The following is a 26,433-nucleotide window of genomic DNA, read 5'->3' as shown; positions in this document are numbered from 1 at the left end:
AGATTCGAATGCGGCAAAAAACATGCTTTTTCTCTCAAATATATTGTTATAATAATTTGTTTCAGATGTACTGTAATTATTTTCTGTATAAAAATTAATTTGATGTTCAAAACGTCTTTTTTCAAACTTGAGTCTTGAAAAAGAGGTGGTCGTCTTATAATCAGGGCCGTCTTATATTCGGGCCAATACGGTAATACACATACATAAATAAGTAAGTTACCCTCCCTGTCAAAATGGATTGGACCTCTAGCGCTGTCAGTGGCAGCCAATGAGTTAATGATGTATCATTCCTTATGTCCTTATGGTGCAGAAGCAGAGGACTGTCTACCGCCTGACGCTGGTGAAGGCATGGAACGTTGAGGAGATGACTGCCTACTCTGAGCTCATTGCTTTAGGCCAGCCTGACTTTGTTGAGGTCAAGGTAGGATGCGATTTTGTGTCATTCTTCTTGTGTTGTGTTTTATTGGCGTGCATCCACATGGCTCACATCTTGAGAGACATCCAGACAGCAAATCCTCATTTCTCTTTTGATAATGCGTGTGAATGCCAAGAGCGCTGGAGGCCGGCTCAAGCAAACTGGCTGGCATGATCGCCACGTGGCGTCTGTGCTTGCTTTGAAGTTTAACAAGCAGACGACTGCGAGCAAATATGCACATTTTATCTGATAGCTTGGTCCTCAAAGGGAAGGACAACAGCTAGTATAAATGACCTACCTGTAAAAGATGGATGCTGTACGTATTTAACAGTAAAGATATGGTTTGTAATATTTTGTTCTTATACATTTGTTCGAGCACAGATTTTTCAAATATTGTAGTATTTGTATTTTTTATATAAGGTTTTAGTTGTACAATGCTGTAATTGTTAAATTTGTTTTTGTTTGTTTGGTTTGTATTTTTTTTGTCATCTTCATACACAGTCTGCGCTCAAACTCAAAATCTTTGAAACAACAGAACTGAACTTGAGTCCAAATTGAAATCGCAACTTGTTGTATTCCGAGTCTAAAAGACCCGCTCAAACCTTATCTTGTCAAGTATTAGGATTCCTTTTTAGTGCAGCCAAAAAGACATGAAGCCTTTATTATTTAACAACGTGTGCATCCTTTAGCATGCGAGTCTATTTATTTTTGCAAAAGCGGATGAATAATTGACTTAGTGTGGGACTGTGACACGTGTCCTCATCAGACAGCGTTTGTCCTCTTGTCATCTCAGGCTGGATTTCACGGGATGCCATTCGCATTTTGCTGATTTCAAGTGCTACAATTTAAAGGAAAAGACGATTGACATGTGCATGGTCACAGTAGGGCTGGGCGATATGGCCTTAAACATGTATCACGATAAATTGAGCAGATTTATCTCGATAACGATAAATGACGATAAATTCGCCCAAGCGGACTGTTATATAATTTGAAAATCTGAATCAATGCATGAAATACAGATGAACTATTTCTTGTTGATTTATTTACCAGCATTCAATTTGATATACTGTATTTAACAATTGTACATGCAGTCTAAACATTAAATTTATATAAAAATTAGGGCTGTCAAAATTATCGCGTTAACTGGCGTTAATTAATTTTTTAAATTAATCACGTTAAAATATTTGACGCAATTAACGCACTTGCCCAGCTCAGACATATTTAAATGTCACTAGAGTGAAAGGCCCACCTGTTAATTGTGTTTTGCGGAGTTTTGCTGCCCTCTGCTGGCGTTTGGGTGCGACTGATTTTATAGTGTAAGTAATTATTGCCATCAACAATGGCGGGCTACTAGTTTATTTTTTGATTGAAAATTTACCAAATTTTATTAAAACGAAAACATTAAGAGGGGTTTTAATATAAAATTTCTATAACTGATTTAGAACTGATTTATTGTTATAATAAACAAATACAGTCCTTATGTACCGCATGTTGAAAATATATATCCATCTTGCGTCTTATCTTTCCATTCCAACAATAATTTAGAGAAAAATATGGCATATTATATAGATGGTTTGAATTGCGATTAATTACGATTAATTAATTTTTAAGCTGTAATTAACTCGATTAAAAATTTTAATCGTTTGACAGCCCTAATAAAAATGTATTGTAAGCAATAAGAATTCAAGTATGAACATTTATAACAGCGTGTATGACTTGAACAATGTACATTGTCAAAATCAATATGCCTGTGCAAACATGTAATTGTAACACAAATGACTTGCAGCTTGAACAGTACACTTCAAAAAGACAACTTATTGTTAATGGCTGCTGTGATATAATTATTAAATACAAGTGTTTACTTTATGGTTTAAGGGTTTTTTTTCCCCCCCAGTGCATTTTTTCATAAATGCACGCACAATAAAAATAGCTGGGGCCATTTCTCGGTCATTATAAGTTTCGCCGTTGGATTGTACTTTATGCAGAATTCTTTACCATCACAAAAGCTATCAGAGGAATCACACACACAGACAGATACAAAATAACGCCACATAGTAATTGCTAGATGCAGTCCGTGCCCAATCCACTCATTAAGTTCAGCCGTTTCGACAAGGTTAGAGCCTCTATCCGACTCCATAACGTTCATTTGTAGCGTTAGCCGCTAGCTAGCGTTAGCCTGGCTACCAGTAGAAAGCACTGAAAGCACCATCTCCGGAAATCGTGAGAACAAAGGAGGACAGCGGGTGAAAGCTCGTCTGGATGCCACCAAGAGTCTACTAAATGTCGGTTGAAAGTTTGGTGAACCTCCCTTAAGCCACACTCCATCACGTTTTGCTTGTAGCGTTAGCTGCTAGCGTTAGCTTACCGGGCTTTTGTTTGATTGGCTTCCTGATGATCACGTGACTCCCTACGTAAGCACATTCACTGCTTTCTTAAAGGGGAATGAACATAGACGAACAACACAGAATCAAAGCGGGATGAAAAGACTATTTTCTTGTTTTATTAATTTACTGAATTTACCGACATGGTCAAAATTACGTCGGTCATCGTTAAGAATTTCGGTGACGGTAAATTTTCGGTTTACCGCCCTGCTCTAGGTCACAGTGGAAAGAATCTTATTTAATACATTGAAAAAACATAATTTAATTTTCCTGATGCGTAGTAGTGAAGAAAATAGACAAAAAATGCCAATATTTGTGGTCATCGTAAGTGGTGGCAGCCATTGTATAGGATACAAATGGATTGGACGTCTATCGCCGTCACTGTTGTCTATCAGCGTCAATGACAGTGAAACATGGTTATTCACTGCCAGGCCTTACAGTTTCAAAGGAATGGACCTCTATTGCTGTGTAGAAGTTGAAATTTGGCAGTGCAATTTATTCAGCACAGAAAAACCTGGTTGAATCTACAGTGAGATAGTGAAGAACAGAGTTGCTTGTCCCATGGGTTAGATGTCACACTTGTTTTAACTCAGCCGTTAGAGGGCGGTCAGTATTGAAATAATCGGCACTGTGCCCAAAAAAAAAAAAACCCACACACATTCGTTTTAATGTAGCATTTCACATCACTTTGAGGTAAGATGAATTTACCTTCTTTAGGGTTCATTTAAAAATATTAAGGTCTTCACTATTTTTTTATGAGCTTTTAAACAGCAGGTTTCTAGTTATAAAAATGTTACTTGAAAAGCATGAGAACCAGTGTTGTTTTCGTCAACGATGACGATAACAAAAACATTTGGTCGATGAACAATTTTTTTCATGACGATGACGAGCTGAAAACGTGTCGTGGGAGACTGAAATATAACGAGACAAATGCCAGATGAAAATTCGCCAGTTTCCGTCATAGGTTCACAATGTCTGACATTTCCTTATCTTATATGATGTTAACATGCATTGTAGCTATGTTTGGTTGTGTCATTCATGTGACGTGCTCCGCCCGACTCACTTGCCTACTCACCGGTCCCCTCTGGAGGCTCCGGACTTGTCATTTGTGAAACACATGTCAGGTGCTGCTTGGTAAATTTTGTTTTCTTATCTTGGCTAGATATGCCTTGTTGCTTTAGCCTTTAAAGGTCTGTGCTGAGTGATCATCACACACTAAATGTAACTTGCAGTGTTAGCATATTATTCGTGTTAGCATTTATCATCGTGAGTGTCATCTTAAACTCTTGGAAAACTTTTTACAGACAGTTCTTGGCATCCAGGTGAGTTTAATTAATTGAAATAATCTACTGTTTTCCGGCTGAGTGTGTATTATCACGAAGATGGTGATGTCCTTGTACACTCTAAAATTATTTGTTCGTCTGTCAATGTTCATTCAAAATAGTTGGAAAAATTTCATTTATTTTGTCATGGACTAAAACTGAATTTCACAGACGAAACCATTTTGAGGACTTGTCCACTAAAACATTTTCTGAGTTTTCGTTGACTAAAACTAGACGAAGATGAGCACATTTTGAAAGCCTACAGTGCTGGCTAAAAGTATTGACACCCCTGCAATTCTGTCTGATAATGCTCAATCTCCCAGAAAATGATTGCAATTACAAATGCTTTGGTAGTAATATCTTCATTTATTTTGGTTGCAATGAAAAAACACAAAAAAGAATGGGGAAAAAATTACATCATTATCATTTTACTCAAAACTCCAAAAATGGGCCCGAAAAAAGTATTGGCACCCTCAGCCTAATACTTGGTAGCTCAACCTTTAGACAAAATAACTGCGAACAACCGCTTCCGGTATCCATCAGTGAGATTCTTACAATGCTCTGCTGGAATTTTAGAAAATTCTTCTTTGGCCAACTGCTCCAGGTCTCTGAGATTTGAAGGGTGGCTTCTCCAAACTGTTATTTTCAGATCACGCCACAGGTGTTCTATGGGATTTAGATCTGGGCTCATTGCTGGCCACTTTAGACATCTCCAGTGCTTTCGACCCATGACCTCTGAGGGAGAGCCAGCTTTCTTACACTGGGCCCTACATTATGCTGCAAAATTTGTTGGTAGTCTGCAGACTTCATAATACCATACACACCGTCATGTAGTCCAGTGCCAGAGGCAGCAAAGCAACCCAAAATTATCAGTGTTTGACTGTGGGGACTGTGTTCTTTTTTTTTGAAGGCCTCGTTTTTTTCCCCTGTAAACTCTATGTTGATGCCTTTTCCCAAAAAGCTCTACTTTTGTCTCATCTGACCATAGAACTTTCTTCCAAAACGTTTTTGGCTTTCTCAGGTAAGTTTTGGCAAACTCCAGCCTGGCTTTTTTATGTCTCTGGGTCAGAAGTGGGGTCTTCCTGGGTATCCTACCATAGAGTCCCTTTTCATTCAGACGCCGACGGATAGTATGGGTTGACACTGTTGTACCCTCGGACTGCGGGACAGTTTGAACTTGTTTGGATGTTAGTGGAGGTTCTTTATCCACCGTCCGGACAATCTTTTGTTGAAATCTCTCGTCAATTTTTCTTTTCTGTCCACATCTAGGGAGGTTAGCCACAGTGCCATTGGCTTTACATTTATTGATGATGCTGCACACGGTAGACACAGGAACATTCAGATTTTTGGAGATGGACATGTAGCCTTGAGATTGCCCATGCATCCTCAAAATGTTGCTTCTCAAGTCCTCAGACAGTTCTTTGGTCTTCTTTCTTTTCTCCGTGCTCAATGTGGTACACACATGGACACAAGACAGAGCTTGAGTCAACTTTAATCCATTTTAACTGGCTGTAAGTGTGATTTAGTTATTGCCACCGCCCTGTAATGTGCCTCAGGTGCTGTTAATTACACATACTAGAGAAGCATCACAAGTTTTTCAAAGGGTGCCAATACCATTGTCTTGCCCTTTTTGGGGGGTTTTGTGTAAAATGATGATGATTTATGGATTTATTTTTATTCTCTTTTGTGTTTTTCATTGCAAGCAAAATCAATGAAGATATTACTATCGTGTAAAGCGCTTTGAGCGCCTTGAAAGGTGGAAAAGCGCTATATAAGTATAACACCTTTTACCAAAGCATTTGTAATTGCAATCATTTTCTGGTAGAAATTGAGCAGTAACTGACAGAATTACAGGGGTGTCAGTACTTTTGGCCAGCACTGCAATAAGTATTTTCGTCCAAAAGACTAAGACTAAGATGAAAAATAAACGAGCTGCCAAAAACAACACTGATGAGAACAAAGCTACAGTTTTGATTTAAAACTACTAGCTAACCAGTTACTTAGCTGTTAGCTGTTAGTTAAACTTTGTCACGTCAACAGTTCAAAGGATTCAAATGATTTTTATAGTCACTGTACGGGGCAGAGTGAAATCGTTTCCAGCAGCTGTCATTTGTGTGCGTCAAATAAATAGAATTAAAAAGAACTTGACAATAAAATATAATTGAAGGCACTAAAACACAACAGTGGGCAGTGTTATGTGCAAACAGCGTTCACACCAACTGTGCATATTTGGAGAGCACTCTGTTTCAGACAGTGTGTTGATGTTCAGTTCTGGACTCAAATTAATTGTTGTTTAATACCTCTAAATCTTTTTGTTGTTGTTTTGAAGCAACATTGAAAGCCTGTTCTTTTTTTTTTTCTTGTAAACCTGTTCTGATTTGATAGCAATGTTTTAGTATTACTATTCCTTGTTTGAAAAGAATGTAAAATCCAAGCCAATATGTTAAATAACTCAGATGTTTTAATGGGAAGATATTCATGAAATAGTAAAAATTGTGACAACCAACCCCATTACATCTACACATGAAAGGTAACAAACCAGCTGAAATAGTCACAAAGCACCGAGATCTGAGGGTTGAATAAACCATCAAATTGGGAAATGATGTTTTAATTCCAGCTAAGTGGGTCCCTCAAAACAGCCACATTGAAAAAACGTTGCGTTATTCCCCAAGCGAAAGAGAACGGCAGGCTCATTGTTAGCATTCACGAGGCAGGCTCTCCTGGGAACGCGTCCTCTTTTCCTCTCTCATTCATAATCAAGTGCACACCGCCGCCTTCCACCAACCTATTACTTTACCAAGGGGGAGCCCAGAGTCCGTCAGCTGTAATTAGGTGGCAGACGGACCCCCATATGATGATGGAGGATGCGAGCGAACGGTCGCCTCACACGTGTGACCAAATCCAGTTAATAATTCAACGTGGCAGAACGCTCCAGTTTCATTTTTCTTCAGGGTTTTTGTTTTCGCGCCAGTGGCACCACCAGAATATTTTTATAGGGGTGTCAAAATGGTGACTCTTCAAATTTTGGGGTGGCACACCAAATCTAAAAACTACAGTGGGGAGAACAAGTATTTGATACACTGCCGATTTTGCTGGTTTTCCCACTTTCGCCATGTAGAGGTCTGTAATTTGTATCATAAGTTCTCTTCAACTGTGAGGGACGGAATCTAATACAAAAATCCAGAAAATCACATTGTATAATTTTTAAATAATAAATTTCTATTTAACTGCATGAAATAAGTATTTGATACATTACCAACTAGTAAATATTTCGGCTCCTAGTTCTTTTTTAAGAACCCCTCCTGTTCTCCACTCATTACTGGAAGTAACTGCACCTGTTTGAACGTGTTACCTGTATAAAAGACACCTGTTCACATGCTCAAACAAACAAACTCCAACCTCTCCACAATGGCCAAGACCAAAGAGCTGCGTAAGGACATCAGGGATAAAATAATAGACCTGCACAAGGCTGGGATGGGCTACAGGAAAATAAGCAAGCAGCTTGGTGAGAAGGTAACAACTGTTGGAGCGATTATTAGAAAATGCTGATAAGTTCAAGTTGACGAGCAATCTGCCTCGTTTTGGGGCTTCATGCAAAATCTCACCTCGTGGGGCATCACTGATCATGAGGAAGGTGAGGGGTCAGCCCAGAACTACACGGCAAGACCTGGTCAATGACCTGAAGAGAGCTGGAACCACAGTCTCGAAGAAAACCATCGGAAACACATTACGTCATCATGGATTCAAATCCTACAGCGCACGCAAGGTCCCGCTGCTGAAGCCAGTGCATGTCCAGACACGTCTGAAGTTTGTCACTGACCATCTGGATGATCCAGAGGAGCGATGGGAGAAGGTCATGTGGTCGGATGAGACCAAAATTGAACTTTTTGGTCTAAACTCGGCTCGTCGTGTTTGGAGGAAAAAGAAGGATGAGTTCAACCCCAAGAACACCATCCCAACCGTGAAACATGGAGGAGGAAACATCATTTTTTGGGGGCTGCTTCTCTGCCAAGGGTACAGGACGACTGTACCGTATTGAGGGGAGGATGGATGGGGCTATGTATCGCCAGATCTTGGCTGACAACCTCCTTCCTTCAGTGAGAGCCCTGAAGATGGGTCGTGGCTGGGTCTTCCAGCATGACAACGACCCAAAGCACACAGCCAAGGCAACTAAAGAGTGGCTCCATAAGAAGCATCTTAAGGTCCTTAAGTGCAGGCATGAAAATGGGTCAGGGGTTAAAAAGGTGAGAAAGGTGTGGAGGAAATATATTCCGGCGTTCTGCCAAAATGTCCTCTGTCGGCGAAACGTCCTACATGTGGCGAATTTGACCATTTTAATTTTTCACATAAGGCTTAATATTCGAGCGGGGGTTTAATTAGTTGAAGGAGTTGATTTCAACCACCATTGACTCGCACTAGCTTAGCCACTCCGGACCCCTGAAACTAACAAATAACTGGCAAACTGCACAGAATTTGTTCAAATCAACTCCAACGACTAATTAAACCCCGGCTAACTCAAAGATTAAGCCTAATGTAAAAATTCTGAACTTCCCCTTTAAAATAAAGACCATTGAATATGGCCATTAAAATGTTGTCTATAAAAGTTTTAGAGCAATAAAATAAACAACAAAAATGAATGAAATGAACAAGAATCCTTCAAACTATTTCATAATGGGTCCAAATTATTTTTCGAACAGATCATGTGACTACAGCACCTTAGAGACAGCCGTTTGCATTGCTTAGCCAAAACTACAGCTGAGGAGGCAAGATGGATATTTAGAATTTCTTTAAACCTAAGCTTTCAAAACTTTCAACAACAACTGAGCTTGAACCGAGGATTGAGCACGAGCAGTATCAAAAAGTCCTGGCTTTCGTGTTACCTGTTGTGCTGTAATTCCAAGTGGTGCTTGAATTGGATGCTTATAGCGGTCGACAGTCTTTTTGAGCCAGCGCAAAGTTCGCAGCGCACGGAGATATTTTTGTCATCTTTACTGGACAAAAATGTGACGTAATGGCTGTGTTTCCAGTGTGCAAATGCAGCCGTTTGTAGTATATCTCCTGCCTATTTCATTGCATCCTGGAGGGGAAGCAAGGCTGTGTTGTTTTGGCCGCAAACTCCCAGCGCTCACGGCTCACACATCATGGTAATACACGTGACCCTTTTTTTTCCATCCTTGATTAGAAAATGTGACATGTGATGTCACTCCCATGACTACAGTATTCTTCATTCTGCATACATTATGGGGCAATAACAAAATAGTAACGCACAGGCATCAAGGAAAGTAATTTTACTCAGATTACTGATTTAGAAAAATGAACGCGTTAGATTGTTCTTTACTGAAAGAAAGTAATCAGATTACAGTTACGCATTACTCACATAACGCGTTACTGACAACACTGCTTTTATATTACCGTTAAATACACAAGCTTGACGCTACCTTAACGGGAGCTATTTTTTCACTGGACGCTCTGGCAGTGTTCAACGCAAGCTGTGACAAACGGCAGTAACTTTGTCATACCGCAAAATATGAAAACGATTAAAACCATTTCTCACCAAATTCAATATGCTGGCGAATGCATTCATCAAAAAAAAAAATTGGGAGCGAGACCTCACCTCGTCCAGCGAACGTGAATTTGTTCTTAGGACAAGATCATCTGTCGCAATTAGCGATCTTTGACGCTCTTTTTCTCCTCCCCACATACAAACTTGATTCTCTCTCAGCGGCTGTGATTAACCTCAATGAAGTTGCTCTCCTAACTAAGCCTTGCCTATCATTCGTCTTTGTAAGTTTTTAGTAACTTTGTGTATTGAATTTGAAAGGAAAATGTGTGTTTTGTTTTTGGCGAACTTTTTCATGAAGCTTAACTGTTGAAGCGACTCACACGTGGAAAAATACGATTGTACAACGTTTTAAATGTATTCATTTGGTATATTTCAGTTACCACGATTTGAGAGATCAATAAATTGAAGAATTTACGCATTGCGTTTGGAGTGTTTCTTTTTGGGTTTGCTGGAATAGCGTCACTGACACTTGCACCATCAAACAGAGGAAGGGGTAAGTGCTGCCGCGCCAAGCCACTTCTGGCTGCATTTTCGACACATGAAAAATAACGAATACGTACTACTGTATGACGGAAAATTTTAGTGGTTTTGTAACCGCCACGTTTTCATAGCATGGTAAACTGTGAAGGTAACCGGCACATGCCTACACCCGAACCCCCCCCCCACCCCCCTTAAAAGTTTTCTCCTCGGATCTACACGATTCACGTAGGTCATCCTTTTTTGCTTCAAAACGGCGAATTTCGCCGAAAGGTGAGAGATTTTCATGCCTGTAAGTGGCCTAGCCAGCCACCAGATCTGAACCCGATAGTAAATCTATGGAGGGAGCTGAAAGTCCGTGTTGCCCGGCAGCAGCCCCGAAACCTGAATGCTCTGGAGAAGATCTGCATGGAGGAGTGGGCCAAAATCCCGGCTGCAGTGTGTGCAAACCTTGTCAAGGACTGCAGGAAACGTTTGGTATCTGTAATAGCAAACAAAGGTTTCTGTACCAAATATTAAGTTGGATTTTTGTGATGTATCAAATACTTATTTCATGCAATTAAATGCAAATTTGTAATTTAAAAATCATACAACGTGATTTTCAGTTTTTTTGTATTAGATTCCGTCCCTCACAGTTGAAGAGAACTTATGATACAAATTACAGACCTCTACATGCTTTGCAAGTGGGAAAACCAGCAAAATCGGCAGTGTATCAAATACTTGTTCTCCCCACTGTATAATTTCAGTATATTGTACTGTTGTAGTAAACCAAACAGTAGAAACCTATACAGTGGTATGATAAAGTAGCTGAAACTTTTGGATTTTCTCACATGTCTGCATAAAATCACCATCAAATGTGATCCGATCTTTGTCAAAATCACACAGATGAAAAAACAAGGTCTGCTTTAACTAAAACCACCCAAACATTTATAGGTTTTCATATTTTAATAAGGATAGTATGCAGACAATGACACAAGGGGGAAAAATAAGTAAGTGAATCAGACATTTAATATTTTGTGGGCCCCCCCTTTGGCAGCAATTACATCAACCAGACGCTTCCTGTAGCTGCAGATCAGTCTGGCACATCGATCAGGACTAATCTTGGCCCATTCTTTTCTACAAAACTACTGTAGTTCAGTCAGATTTCTGGGATGTCTGGCATCAAGTCTGGACTTTGACTTGGCCACTCCAGAATGTGCATTTTGTTCTTCTGAAACCATTCTGAAGTTGATTTACGTCTGTGTTTTGGATCATTGTTTTCTTGCAGCATCCATCCTCTTTTTAGGTTGAACTGTTTTTAACAAACGCGCTGCGTCCACACTGTTTAAAGGACTGTTAAGATGCGCGTATGAATGAAAAGCAAGACGTATCATAACCAGTGATAAGAAGCTAATTCTGAACAGAATTTAAGCGCGTACACTGCTGGCCAAAAGTATTGGCACCCCTGCCATTCTGTCAGATATTGCTCAATTTCTCCCAGAAAATGATTGCAATTACAAAAACTTTGGTAGTAATATCTTCATTTATTTTGCTAGCAATAAAAAACACAAAAGAGAATGGGGGGGGGGGGGGGGGGGTGTTAAATCATTGTCATTTTATAAAAAAAAACTCCAAAAATGGGCCGAACAAAAGTATTGGCACTAGGGGTGTGCCATCTTAGGCACCCCACGATTCGATTCGATTACGATTCAGGGTGCTCCGATTGGATTTTTGAACGATGATCGCGGTTATTGCGACTATCGCGGTATCGCGATTGACGATACATCGTACAGTACTGATTACTAAAATAGCCAAGCAAATTTATGTCCATTATTTATTTAAAATATTCTTATGATTTCTCAGGAAAGATTGAAACATGCCCATACAACAAAAAGCTGCCCTTAAGCTTCCTTTTTATTTATTTTTTACAAGAAAGTGCAAAAACCTTAACCATTTTAAAGGGAGTACTTATTTCTCTCAACAATACAATAAAATTTACACTGGTGGAATGAATTCCACATTTTGTGGACACAAACAAAGTCTCTTTAGAAAAAAGACTTCTTTTAACCAATATACTTTGTTTTCACAGTTTTACAGGTGGAAATCACAACTGCTCTTGACCTGTTACAGCTCGCGCACTTCACTCCCTCTTTCTCCCGCAACAGCAGATTTCTATACTATTTCGCATGTTTGTAGTGTTACCGCTGTACTTAACCATGGTTTTACACGTTTGCATATGAAATACACGTTAGCGAATTAGCTAATTACCTTAGCGCTCGGCGCTAACTATTAACATCTCAAAAACAACAACAATAAAGGCTACACAGTACAAGAGGGTTCGTGTACTCACCTCTTATAGACACACACAGGTCTTAGCAACACACTCAGGGCATTTTTCAATTGAAATGCCTTAAAACAACTGATGGACAGAGGGAAAGACAAGGAGCAACGAATTATCTGTCTTCCCTTCTCGCTCTAAAAAATTACTTGCGCACATTCTTTGCCTGCCTGTGTTATACACAAACTTATTTTCCATTCTTTTAAAAAAGAGTAAATCTCCCAGAAACTGGGAGCATCCATCTTAACGTTCTGCGTGAGTCCGTTAACGGTGTCCGGGCAGCAGACGTGTCTTGAATTTCGTTTGGCACCGAGCGGCTGTCATAATGTTATGAGTGAAAATCATCGTTTATGAACCTTTATGAATCGTAATCGAATCGTCACGTGTCGAATCGCGATGCATGTAATAATCGATTTTTTTTAACTCCTCTCATTGGCACCCTTTGAAAAATCATGCTTCTCTAATTTGTGTGATTAACAGCACCTGTTACTTACCTGTGGCACATACTAGGTGGTGGCAATAACTAAATCACACTTGCAGCCAGGTAAAATGGATTAAAGTTGACTCAACCTCTGTCCCATGTCCTTGTGTTTACCACATTGAGCATGGAGAAAAGAAAAAAGAGCAAAGAATTGTCTAAGGACTTGAGAAGCAAGATTGTGAGGAAGCATCGGCAAAATCAAGGTGACAAGTCCATCTCCAAAAACCTGAATGTTCCTGTGTCTACCGTACGCAGTCTCATCAATAAGTGTAAAGCCCATGGCACTCTGGCTAACCTAACTAGATGTAGACGGAAAAGAATAATTGACGAGAGATTTAAACGAAAGATTGTGCGGATGGTGGATAAAGAACTAACATCCAAACAAGTTCAAGCTGTCCCGCAGTCTGAGGGTGCAACAGTTTAAACCCGTACTATCTGTCGGTGTCTGAATGAAAAGGGACTCTATGGTAGGATACCCAGGAAGACCATACTTACTTACCCTACTACTGACCCAGAGACATTAAAAAGCCAGGCTGGAGTTTGCCAAAACTTACCTGAGAAAGCCAAAAACATTTTGGAAGAATGGTCTCTGGTCAGATGAGACAAAAGTAAGCTTTTTGGGAAAAGGCAGCAACATAGTTTACAGGGAAAAAAAGAAAAGAACGCGGTCCTCACAGTCACACATGGCGGAGTTTCCCTGATGTTTTGGGGTTGCTTTGCTGTCTCTTGCACTGGACTGCTTGACCGTGTGTGTGGCATTATGAAGTTTGAAGACTGCCAACAAATTTTGCAGCATAATGTAGGTCCCAATGTGAGAAAGTTGGGTCTCCCTCAGAGGTCATGGGTCTTCCAACAGGACAAAGACCTAGAACACACTTCAAAAAGGGTTGGAGAGAATGCACTGAAGACGTCTAAAGTGGCCAGCAATGAGCCCAAACCTGAATCCCATAGAACACCAGTGGTGAGATCTGAAAATGGCAGTTTGGGGAAGGCACCCTTCAAATCTCAGAGACCTGGAGCAGTTGGCCAAAGAAGAGTGGTCTAAAATTTCAGCAGAACATTGTAAGAAACTCATTGATGGATACCGGAAGTGGTTGTTTGCAATTATTTTGTCTAAAGGTTGTGCTACCAAGTACTAGGCTGGTGGTGCCAATTTTTTTGTGTTTTGTGTAAAATGATAATGATTTATTTATTTTTTTCATTCTCTTTTGTGTTTTTTCATTGCAAGCAAAATAAATGAAGAGATTACTACCAAAGCATTTGTTATTGCAATTGTTTTCTGGGAGAAATTGAGCATTATCTGACAGAATTGCAGGGGTGCCAATAGTTTTGGACAGCAGTGTATTTAGTCAATAACATGTACACACAACAGTATACATTTAATGGTTTATTTTGGGGGAAGCTTAGCTTCCCTTGCAGTAATAGAGCAATCGCCGCTGCTATATTCAAACCTGCTGGGTGCAATTCATTTTGCAAAATGACATGGGACTAGTCTTACTGTTTTTTTTTCGTCTTTACTGTAAATATTTGATTAGTGGAGAAAATTCAGGGACTTGTCGGCGTAATGAGAAACGAAAACTTTCTGGCGTGATGACAAGCATATACGAGCGTGTATTTGTGTTTCCTTTAATGAAATGTGTTCTGGAGATTTGCTTGCTTTGCACTTTGCCGCTACATTCAAACTAACAAGCTAAACTCATGTTAAATCATCAGTCCTCCACTCATACAGTCTGCGTTTTGTTTACTGCTTTTCTTCCCTCATTTGGACTGTCGTGTATTTGCTTATAAGCACAAGGGCTGCCACAACTAATCAACAACCAATCGATTAGGAAATTGGCTGTTTTGATACTTACTTAATTTTTTACAGGCATTGTCCAAATCTTTTTTTTTTTTTTTTTTTTTTTTTTTTTTTTTTTTTTTGTAAAGCTGTTTTGTCGTAAATATTTATTTTAGGGCTGTCAAACGATTAAAATTTTTAATCGAGTTAATTACAGCTTAAAAATTAACTACCGTAATCGTAATTAATCACAATTCAAACCATCTATAAAATATGCCATATTTTTCTGTAAGTTATTGTTGGAATGAAAAGATAAGACACAAGACGGATATATACATTCAACATACTGTACATAAGTACTGTATTTGTTTATTATTCAACATACGGTATATAAGTACTGTATTTATTATAACAATAAATCAACAAGATGGCATTAACATTATTAACATTCTGTTAAAGCGATCCATGGATAGAAAGACTTGTAGTTCTTAAAAGATAAATGTTAGTACAAGTTATAGAAATTTTATATCAAAACCCCTCCTAATGTTTTCGTTTTAATAAAATTTGAAAACATTTTCAATCAAAAAATAAACTAGTAGCTCGCCATTGTTGATGTCAATAATTACACAATGCTCATTCATTGTTCTGAAACCCATAAAATCAGTTGCACCCAAGCGCCAGCAGAGGGCGACAAAAACCAAAAAACACAAGTAACAAGTGGACATTACACTGTACTGTCATTTTAATCGGTTTGAGCGGGGCATGTGCGTTAAATGTGTCAAATATTTTAACGTGATTAATTTAAAAAACTCATTACCGCTCGTTAACGCGATAATTTTGACAGCCCTAATTTATTTACATATTTATTTTTCTTTTCCTGTTTCTCCTACATTTTTCATATTAAAGAAAATGAGACAGGAAAAAAGTTTAGTCTTGTTTTCATTCTTTTTTTTCCAGTCATTGTAATTTAGAAAAAAATATTTTATCAAAAGAAATATATATGAGATAAAACATAAAAAAGGCAAATATGTGGAATTGTGATGTGAATTTTTGTCTTAAAGCAATGAAAGGAAATATGAATTCTCTTTCCTTTATTTTTATTTGTAGATTTAATTTTTTTGTTTTTCAAATTCATTTTATTTATTAATTCATATATTTATGAATCATGTATTCATTAAAAAAAACAAAAAAAACCCCATAGTATTCATAGTACAAATTTTTATAGTCTAGCCTTTGCTTCCAATGCTCATTTCCAGCAAAACTGTAAAGCCCAGAGTAATATTACAGTAATTAACGGTATTTAAACATGAGCCAATGAGTTGACTAATCAGAAAAATATTCAATTCTAAATAGACTAGCAAAAATAATCATTTGTGGCAACCTTAATGAGCACAACGCAACCCTACATACGCTGGAGTGTTGTTTGTGAACCATGAGTCAATGTGCGGCGCTCGTTCACAAAGTAATCGATGTTCCAAGAGGTCACTAATATCTTTTTGGTCTGAAGTATTGATTTGATAACACTGTGTTTACATGGCCACTGCCCTTGTGGTGCCTATAGAGAGTGTAAAAGCTCTCTCACTAAATGATATTTGCGATCGATCTTCTCATTTGTCACTTAACAACAAGTGCTGATTAATGTTCGTATTAACCTTTGGCTGACATTGATGGCGATAATGAGTGCTTTTACTAGAAATTTTACAGACTACTACAATACACGCTCTGTGAAAGCTATATATTTGGGCTGCAATTAATCACTCCCTTTTTTTTTTTTAATGCGTTGACTAGGCTCATCTACCAATCATATATTACCGTATTTTCACGACCATAGGGCGGGCCTAAAAGTCATCAATTTTCTCCAAAATGAACTGTGAACCTAATAATGTGGTGCTCCTATTACGTGGACTGAGTACCCAAATGTGTCTGTCTGTCTGAGCAATTTTTGAAAAAGCCTGACGTAAGTGAGAGCCGCATGAGAACCTTAAAGTGCCTGTAACAGGATAAAAAAAAAGTCTTAAATAGCATTATTATGTGAATTAAAATCATATTTTGAGACAATTCGACTATATACAACAATTTGGCAAAGCAGAGATGACGAGAAATTAGTCTTTTAATCTGCTGTTTCAGCCCCGTCTGTCATTATAGCACTCCATCATCCCCAGCTTGGTGATGACGTCAGCAGAGTAACGATTTCAGCTGATTTAGAATCCAGCCCATTGAGGGGGAAGATTCAGAATGAGGAAAATGCCACAGAGAGCAGCAAAATGTCATCATTGTTTTAATCTCTCTACTCCAATATTTTTACAGGATATTCTTTTTATCGAAGTATTTTTCCCCAATTGCTAAATAAATGGTATGGTCATGACTAATAACATATTTGTGCTAAGTGGAATATGAAATATTAAAAATGCATTTATTCAGTACGACAGGGCGAAATTACTGCATAATGGTCTAAACTGCTGACTTCTTAAACCCTCCCAAGCGGTATTTTATGCCACCAGAGTTAGTCCGGCTTTTCTCATTTCCCTGCCCCGGCTTTGGAGACGGAGGAAAGAGCGTAAACAAAACAGGAGTCGTGACAGCTATGCGACATGCTAACCCGAACCGAGCGTTTTTTCCAAGCCCTCTTCTCACCTTTCAAGTCAAAAAGGGTGACCTACGTGAATTGTGTAGATCTGAGAAGAAAATTTTTATGGGGGTGGAGGTTGGGATTAAAAAAAAAAAAATATTATCATGTGATGTGATCATGTGTAACTTAGTATGTAAACTGAGCCCTTCAGAAATCGGCCCTTTAAAAAAGTGACACTTGACAGTCAGCAAATCCTTCTGGCTTATTCGCTGACAACATCCCGACGACGATTAATGAAGGGTTAAAAAAAAAAAAGCTATGAAAAATATATGCGTGGAAAGTTGAGAAGAATGGACACTGGCAGATCATAAGTCCATCTAACTAACTAACGACATGTTTTATTGAAGTTGCTTAGCCTATCGCAATATGCAATGAGTCATTTATCGCAAGGTAAATAATAATGAGGGCGGTAATTTTCACGGCTGCGTTTAATCACCGCGTGCGTGCGTGCATACATTTGTGCGTGCGTGTACATGTGCGTGTTGATGGCATATGAGACTCCAGTTCTATTCACAGATGTTTATTGGTCATCAACACGCCGTAGAATTGCAGTTCAGACGTACAAAATAAGGAAACACATCTATATTAAACACTGTAATCGTTAGCATTACTACATTGAGACTAATGGGGAAAAAAGAACTTACTTTAGCCTGCTATAAAACATTGGCAGTTTTCTCCAAAACGCAAACTTGCGGTTAAAAGGTGACACTTCGAACATGAAAAAAAATCGCTGGTTAACAGCATTTGCAAACGAAAAAAACGAAAAAAAAAAAAAAAATCTATTAGTGACACCACAAGCAATGACGAACAGTGCTTTTTTGCAGGGTGTAAAGCGTACGGTTAGCGGTTTAGCGAACGTACTTCAGGTGAACATTTCAAAATAAAACCACGTTATGTTCGTCATATAATCGATTTCCAGAATTATTCCCACATACTTCAGAATTAATACTCTAATATGTAAATACTGTAATACTACAGAATTCAGATTCTACACTAAGAATAGCTTTAAAATGACACATATGAAAAATATGATTGGCAATGAATAATTATTATAATACTATTATATACACTCACTGGCCACTTTATTAGGTACACCATGCTAGTAACGGGTTGGACCCCCTTTTGCTTCCAGAACTGCCTCAATTCTTCGTGGTATAGATTCAACTAGGTGCTGGAAGCGTTCCTCAGAGAGTTTGGTCCATATTGACATGATGGCATCACACAGTTGGTGCAGATTAGTCGGCTGCACATCCATGATGCAAATCTCCTGTTCCACCACATCCCAAAGATGCTCTATTTGATTGAGATCTGGTGACTGTGGAGGAGATTTGAGTACAGTGAACTCATTGTCATGTTCAAGAAACCAGTCTGAGATGATTCCAGCTTTATGACATGGCAAATTATCCTGCTGAAAGTAGCCATCAGAAGTGGGGTACATTGTGGTCATAAAGGGATGGACATGGTCAGCAACAATACTCAGGTAGGCTGTGGCGTTCCAACGATGCTCAATTGGTACCAAGGGGCCCAAAGAGTGCCAAGAAAATATTCCCCACACCATTACACCACCACCACCACCCTGAACCGTCGATACAAGGCAGGATGGATCCATGCTTTCATGTTGTTGACGCCAAATTCTGACCCTACCATCCGAATGTCGCAGCAGAAATCGAGACTCATCAGACCAGGCAACATTTTTCCAATCTTCTGTAGTCCAATTTCGATGAGCTTGTGCAAATTGTAGCCTAAGTTCCCTGTTCTTAGCTGAAAGGAGTGGCACCCGGCGTGGTCTTCTGCTGCTGTAGCCCATCTGCCTCAAAGTTCGACGTGCTGTGTGTTCAGAGATGCTCTTCTGCCTGCCTTGGTTGTAACGGGTGGTTATTTGATTCACGGTTGCCTTTCTATCAGCTCGAACCAGTCTGGCCATTCTCCTCTGACCTCTGGCATCAACAAGGCATTTCCGCCCACAGAACTGCCGCTCACTGGATATTTTTTCTTTTTCGGACCATTCTCTGTAAACCCTAGAGATGGTTGTGCGTGAAAATGCCAGTAGATCAGCAGTTTCTGAAATACTCAGACCAGCCCTTCTGGCACCAACAACCATGCCACGTTCAAAATCACTCAAATCACCTTTCTTCCTCATACTGATGGTCGGTTTGAACTGCAGGAGATTGTCTTAAACCATGTCTACATGCCTAAATGCACTGAGTTGCCGCCATGTGATTGGCTGATTAGAAATTAAGTGTTAACGAGCAGTTGGGCAGGTGTACCTAATAAAGTGGCCGGCGAGTGTATACATATATATATATATATATATATATATATATATTAGGGCTGTCAAAATTATCGCGTTAACGCGCGGTAATTAATTTTTTAAATTAATCACGTTAAAATATTTGCCGCAATTAGCGCACATGTCCCGCTCAGACAGTATTCTGCCTTTTGGTAAGTTTTACAGCAAGGCTTTTTGTGCTGCAGCACAACAGCGAACTCTTGTGGTCGCTTTGCGACATGGTTTATTTTTTTCTTGCCAGTTCATATGGCTGCACGACGTCTCGGGCTGAAGCCTACGTTGTAATGTTGTGCTTATATGATCCTTGGACAAGATTTGTCCGTAAGTATGGTTGTTGTAAAGAATGTACATATTATGTTAGTAAGCGAAATTTTCTATTTTTTGTATGAGACGCTTTTCGTTTATGTCTCGTGAACCTGTATAACGTGCTAAGCTAACGTTGTTGCTAATGCAACGCTTGTGTACTTTTTTTTTGTAGTTTTATGACGGTCTAAAGAGGACAATGGTTTGAGGCTATTTTATTAATAAATCAGATGAAAAAGGAAGAAGTCTGATTATTAAGGCGTTGTTCACTAGCTGTCTAGCTTTGGAAAAAGTAGACGCTTCGGAGTGAGGACAGCATAGACAGATTTAAATGACATTAGAGTGAAATGCCCACTACAGTCCTTATGTACCGTATGTTGAATGTACTGTATATATCCATCTTGTGTCTTATCTTTCCATTCCAACAATTTATTTTACAGAATATATATAATTTACAGAAAAATATGGCATATTTTATAGATGGTTTGAATTGCGATTAATTGCGATTAATTACGATTAATTAATTTTTAAGCTGTAATTTACTCGATTAAAATTTTTAATCGTTTGACAGCCCTAATATATATATATGTATATGTATGTATGTGTATATATATGTATATGTATGTATGTGTATATATATATGTATATGTATGTATGTGTATATATATGTATATATACGTATATATATAAAAATACATGTTTTTTTTTTTTTTTTTTAAAGAATTGTTTTGAAGAATATTTGAAAGGTGGTCAGTGTTCTGAATTTGTTTGCATTCCATTATTTTGCACTTGTAAATGCTATTAGCATTTGACCTCATTGTTTATTTGTGATTAATTGTTATTAACATGTTTATTTATACTTTAATAAAGAATTAGGAAAATTAAATTATTAGATTAGTCGACCAGTCGTAAAAATAGACGGCTGATAAATCAAGAGAAAATTAGTTGTTTGGGACTGCCCTAGTGCACCAGAACGTATTTTCTCCACACTCTTCTCACCGAGTACACATCACCTGTTTGGTACAGATCAGCCCATGCCACCAAGATTGATGAGGCACTAAACTCTGCTTGCCGTGCTGTCACTGGCTGCTTGAAGCCTACAAAGGTTGATGACCTATACCTACTGAGTGGGATTGCTCCACCAAGCATCCGGAGGACAGTTGCGTCCCAGAAGGAAAGCTGAGACAAGAAACTGACACCCGCCACCAACTCTACAATCATGAGCCAACAGTAAAAAAGGCTAAAGTCAAGGCACAGTTTCCTGCACTCTGTAAAGGACAGAAATCCAGACAAGGAGCATGTCACTCTGTGGACAGAACATCTTACCCAAACCCCACACACGGTGTCTTCTATCAGGCCATGCGAATCTTTTCAATTCAATTCAATTCAATTTTATTTGTATAGCCCTGGTTCACAACAATGTTGTCTCAAAGTGGCTTTGCAGAGGCAATATGATACACAATCAGAAACAGCAAACGAAGAAACAAAGATGAATAAATAAATTCAAGTCCTGGGTATCCCCCATCCTTAGACCCGCCATGTCGGCAAGGAAAAACTCCAAAAACTCCAGAGTCTTCGGGAGAAAACGAGAAACCTTTGGGAGTACCACAGTCAGGAGAGATCCACTCCCAGGACGGATAGACAGGAAGCCCCAGGACCGCTAATGGGAATTAGCAGGCGAGGTTACAGTCCGTAAAAAATGCGGTGGAGTAAAGGAACAAGAAGAGGTCCATCTAGCCGGATGAGACGGGGGTAGCAACAAGGACGTCCATCCAGCTTGGGGTCCGGACAGTCAGGAGGCTGCAGCTGAAAAATAGCCCCTCTGGGGAGGGGGGAAAGGGGACACCGGGTGACTAGTGATGAAGAGACTAGACAACTAGATATTAACTAGTGTTGCACCGATACCATTTTTTGGCCCCGATACCGATACCTGACTGTGCAGTATCGGCCGATACCGATACCATACCGATACCACCCCGTTTATATATATATTTAAAAAAAAAAAATCCCCCCCAAAGAGCTACATAATTGGATGTGAAATCATTGCTATCAAGGCTTTGTCAGGCTGTTGCTTACCTTTGCAAAATAGGAAAAAGACTAGTACAAAGTATCTCGTTTGTAACCTCTACCCTGTGCAGGTATTTGAGTGTTTTTATTTTTGGCTTTTTGGCTCGCTGCCTATCGTCTTAGTTAACCCTTTAAGGTCTGGGCCTATTTTGTCTGATTTTGCATGCCTTTGAAGTTGCCTTTATATTTCAAAGAAAGAATTGTTTACGATGGCCTGGTTTGGTCCCTTTTTTTGTGACACCTTGAACTTCATGTCCAAATTATTGTTTCCTTCACTGATCAATTATAAATCATCATTTTGGGCCCAAAAAGACCAAAAATTCCAAAATCGTTTTGTCAAAATTTTTAATATTGATGTCCAATTGAATTGACAACCAAACATGCGTAACGAACCGTTTTGAAACTTTGTAATATTTATTCAACATGTTAGGATGAACATTCAACCCAAAAAATTTAGAATAAATAGTCTTATATTTGACAATTCAACATAAACAACAGGTATAGCCATAGGCGTTTTTTGCCTTTATACATGCTCCAGTCAAAACAGGTTATATACAGCAGACCTAACAGTGAAGAACAGTGAAAAAATATATACCATCTAACACAAAAAGTGTTTAGAGGCCATCTCTTTATGAGTTTAGGTATTGCGGCCCATCGCCTGATGAAAACTATGTACACACAATCAAGCTTCTTGAACACACATTTATATACACAAATTGAGAAGATTGATGTGGGAAAAAAATATATATATAACATTGGGGGAAAAAAAGCATTTTCAAAAATATTTACAATAAACAAGTTAAATTTTTTTCAGTCATGCCACTCCGAAAAGCAGTTTCGTCCTGGAATTAGACACGGCTACATCACACAGCTCACACTTCCATGGGGTGTCGGTCCTCTTTCCACCCTTCCATTTTCATTTCACTTTACTTTCATTGTCACTATAAATGTACATGAAAATAAGTCAGTATTTATGAAAATAATAAAGTATAAAATAAAAATATATACAGCAATAAATAATAATGGAAATCTATATGTATGACAATAGAAAGAATACCATAGCTGAATATGTGCTACATCCCTAATCTTCATATAGAAAGAAGAACACCACAAATTATAAATTCCTGCCTGGGATACCCACAGTGCACGTACGACTTTGATCTGATATGCACATTTTATTATTATATACACAAACACACACTTATATTGCATCAAAATTAACTTTGTCTTGCAATATCAAAAGAAACTTTCAAAAGAAACGTTTTCAGCATGAAAAAAAAGAGTGAGTTGGTTTACCTCTGCTCGTCGATGGCGTCACCCACGTGTTCAAATCCGTCACTATCTTCACTCGAGGACTCTTCCGAAGAAGACGATGATGACGAATTTGGACCATCCTCTTCCTCAAATTGATCAGAAGCACAATTGCTTGCGCTAAATTTAGTTTTCTGTTCATTGTCAAAGTCACACAAAGTCGCTGCTCGATCCAGCAGTATCCAACTGGCCGTCGCTCGCCACCTCGCTGCTTCAGAACACTCCTCCCTCTCGTTCGGTTGAACCTCGCACCGCAGTTATATTTATAAAAAAAAAAACGCATTTTGTGCTTCCACTGTGACTTCGAAAGGGTTCGTTTGATTTGTGTTTTTTTCATGGAGCTTCCGTTTTGAAAAAGGACTAGAAATGATGGAAATATAGACATAAACAAATGATCCATGCAGCGTTTTAATGTTTTTTTGAGAGGACAATAAAACTATAAAACTTAAATGACAATATCTCACGTTCTAGTTGGCCGATTGACTTCAAATAATAACGAGAATAAACCGCAACTTCCGCACTTTAAAACGAGACCAACCAACGGCATGTGGGTGACGTAATTAAAACGTGAGGGCGCTTCAAAGACGACGTGCGCTGAGGACGCGCCGGCGCGTCCTTCGACTCTCAAGGGTTAACCTTCGAGTTTGTAGTATTGAGCTCCGTCGACCTGCTGTCACGGACTCCTTCTGTTATTTCTACTATCCCGCGATCGCGTGTTATTTTTTGTTTGCAATCATTAAACCCCTGTACTTATCCCCCGCTTGTTGTCCGCTTCGAGGTCCAACCTTGTTTCCGCATTTGCGGACGCTAACAATTATAAGTAATAATAATTGACCACAGCATCCCGTCTCTCTATTAGCCTCCTTTTTTCGGGACGGGGGGGGTCCCTTTTTTCTATTTCTGAAAGGTGGCAACCCTACTTTGGAAACAGTTCCCAAATTACTGCAGCATCTCTTTCAGTAAAAGACAATAAAAGTAAAGTAGACGTAGTGAACTGACCAGAGATTCTTGCACCTGTCCAGCGCCCTTCCTCTGGATAGCAGTCCTGCTCTTGCAGGCTCAAACTCGTTGTGTTCGTTCACGTTTCGTCTTCAAATGTTTTATCAGGTTCGTAGGGTAACCCTAACCCTAACTGGCCGATTTAACTCCACATCTCAAAACTTTCAGGCCGCAAATCTTGCACGCAGCCATTGATTTTAATTGACGGGATTTCTATTTTGAAATATTTTCCGACCCCCGCCATGTCGGCCATGTCGCCATGTCGGCCATGTCATTGGTCAGAAGTGGCTATTGGCCCGTTCTCATTGGTCTGGAGCAGGCCAATAGCGATAGCTGTTTGGTGTTCACGTGTCATCACACAACACAGAGACAAAGTGTAGTGAGCGCCAGGAGAAAAAAAAAGGCTGCGGTCAAATGTTATAATAATGGACCGGTAAATGGTATCGGCGCCGTCTTTGTTGGTACTCGCCGATACCGATACCACCATTTTGGGCCGGATCGGCGCCCCCTGCCGATACTAATATCGGTATCGGTGCATCTTTAATATTAACATTGGAAAATAGAAATAAAGTAAGATAAGTGGTAGGTAGAGTGAGAAAAAGGAGATAGAACTCAGTGGCTGTACTTCCCCCAGTTTTATAGCTTCTAGTGCAGCTTAGACTAAACTTTGAGTCTACTCCGACTTCAACTAGCCTGACCATAAGCTTTGTTGAATAGGAACGTTTTTAATCTAATCTTAAATGTGCAGACTGTCTCGGCTTCTTTAATATTAGTTGGAAGCTGATTCCATAAAACGGGCTTGGTGGCTAAAGGCTCTAGCTCCGACAGTACTTTTAGAAACCCTGGGAACTACCAGTAGACCTGCATTCTGAGAGCGGAGTGTTCTGTTGGGGCGGTATGGAACCAGAGCATCGGCGAGATAAGATGGCCCCAACCCATTAATGGTCTTAAATGTAAGAAGGAGGATTTTAAATTTAATTCTAAACTCGACTGGAAGCCAGTGAAGGGCCTGGAGCACAGGGGTGATGGGCTCTCTTCTATTGGTTCCTGTTAAAAGTCTTGCTGCTGCGTTTTGGACAAGCTGAACACCTTTTAGGGAACTTTTAGGACAAGCTGCAAGTAGGGAGTTACAGTAATCCAATCTCGATGTAACGAACGCGTGAATTAATTTTTCTGCATCGCTTTCAGATAAAATATTTCTAATTTTGGCTATGTTGCGCAGGTGAAAGATGGCCGTTCTGCAGGTTTGTTTAGTGTGAGCTTTAAATGATAAGTCAGGGTCGAATAAAACTCCTAGGTTTTTAACCTTTTTCCATACGGTGCTAGTGAGGCATGGCCACTCTGGTCTTGCCGTAACCGATTGAGAACTTCTGTCGGCCGATGCAAAACAAACCTGACAAAGTGGGAGTTTTGATAAGAATGGCGACATCTCTTGTATGTGTGGAGAGGATCAGACGATGCAACATCTCCTTGTCTGTCCACTCCTCCCGACATCTCGCACCCAAGAAGACCTAGCTGACCTAACCCAGATTGCCAGACAATGCCTCCAACAATGGACTGGAATCATTTGTTAATACGTAGTGACTCGAGAAGAATAAGACTCTTCTCATCTTTTTAACCCCAACCCATTTTCATACCTGCAAGTCGCACACGGCGACGGGGTTGATTGTCTTCCCCGATCGGCCAGCCCCAGACGCTGAGCAAGGTTCGGCTCGTCGTTCTGCTGCGGCTCCAGCAGGCAGCCAGTGCTAGTTGCCCGTGTCCCGCCAATTTTTCTACCCTCATAATATTTTGCTCCCAAAGCTTTTGTGGCAGTGAATAAGACCTTTTGTACATTCAGTTGGACTGTCAATGTTATCCAAGGGTGCTAAATAAACAAGTTACATCATAAACATACATGTGCAACACGAAAATGGACACAATTTAGAACCAGACGGGAGCGGGGGGCTGACTGTGCGCCCGCGCCCTTTTCCTCTTTTTATATTAAAAAAAGTAGAAAAATAAATGTGACAAGGTTTATTCTTAAGAAAGAAGAGGTTATGGCCAATTTTTATGTCAACAATGTCGCTAAACCACAGGTGTCAAACACAAATCCCGGGTC

General features: G+C 39.4%; 1 protein-coding gene across 1 annotated transcript in view; it reads left to right on the top strand.

The window, feature by feature from the left end:
• LOC130911205 (S-adenosyl-L-methionine-dependent tRNA 4-demethylwyosine synthase TYW1-like) overlaps window positions 1-26,433 on the top strand; it is a 112,793-nt gene that overhangs the window by 61,810 nt on the left and 24,550 nt on the right. Inside the window, exon 14 of the mRNA XM_057829014.1 lies at window positions 311-421. Coding sequence (XP_057684997.1) covers window positions 311-421 — 111 coding nt within the window. The remainder of the gene's footprint in view (window positions 1-310; window positions 422-26,433) is intronic.

This window comes from Corythoichthys intestinalis, unplaced genomic scaffold (genome assembly GCF_030265065.1).
Source record: "Corythoichthys intestinalis isolate RoL2023-P3 unplaced genomic scaffold, ASM3026506v1 HiC_scaffold_23, whole genome shotgun sequence".
In the NCBI taxonomy this organism is placed as follows: domain Eukaryota; kingdom Metazoa; phylum Chordata; class Actinopteri; order Syngnathiformes; family Syngnathidae; genus Corythoichthys; species Corythoichthys intestinalis.
The sequence above is the reverse complement of the archived record's forward strand: the minus strand, read 5'-3'. Positions and strand labels throughout refer to the sequence as shown.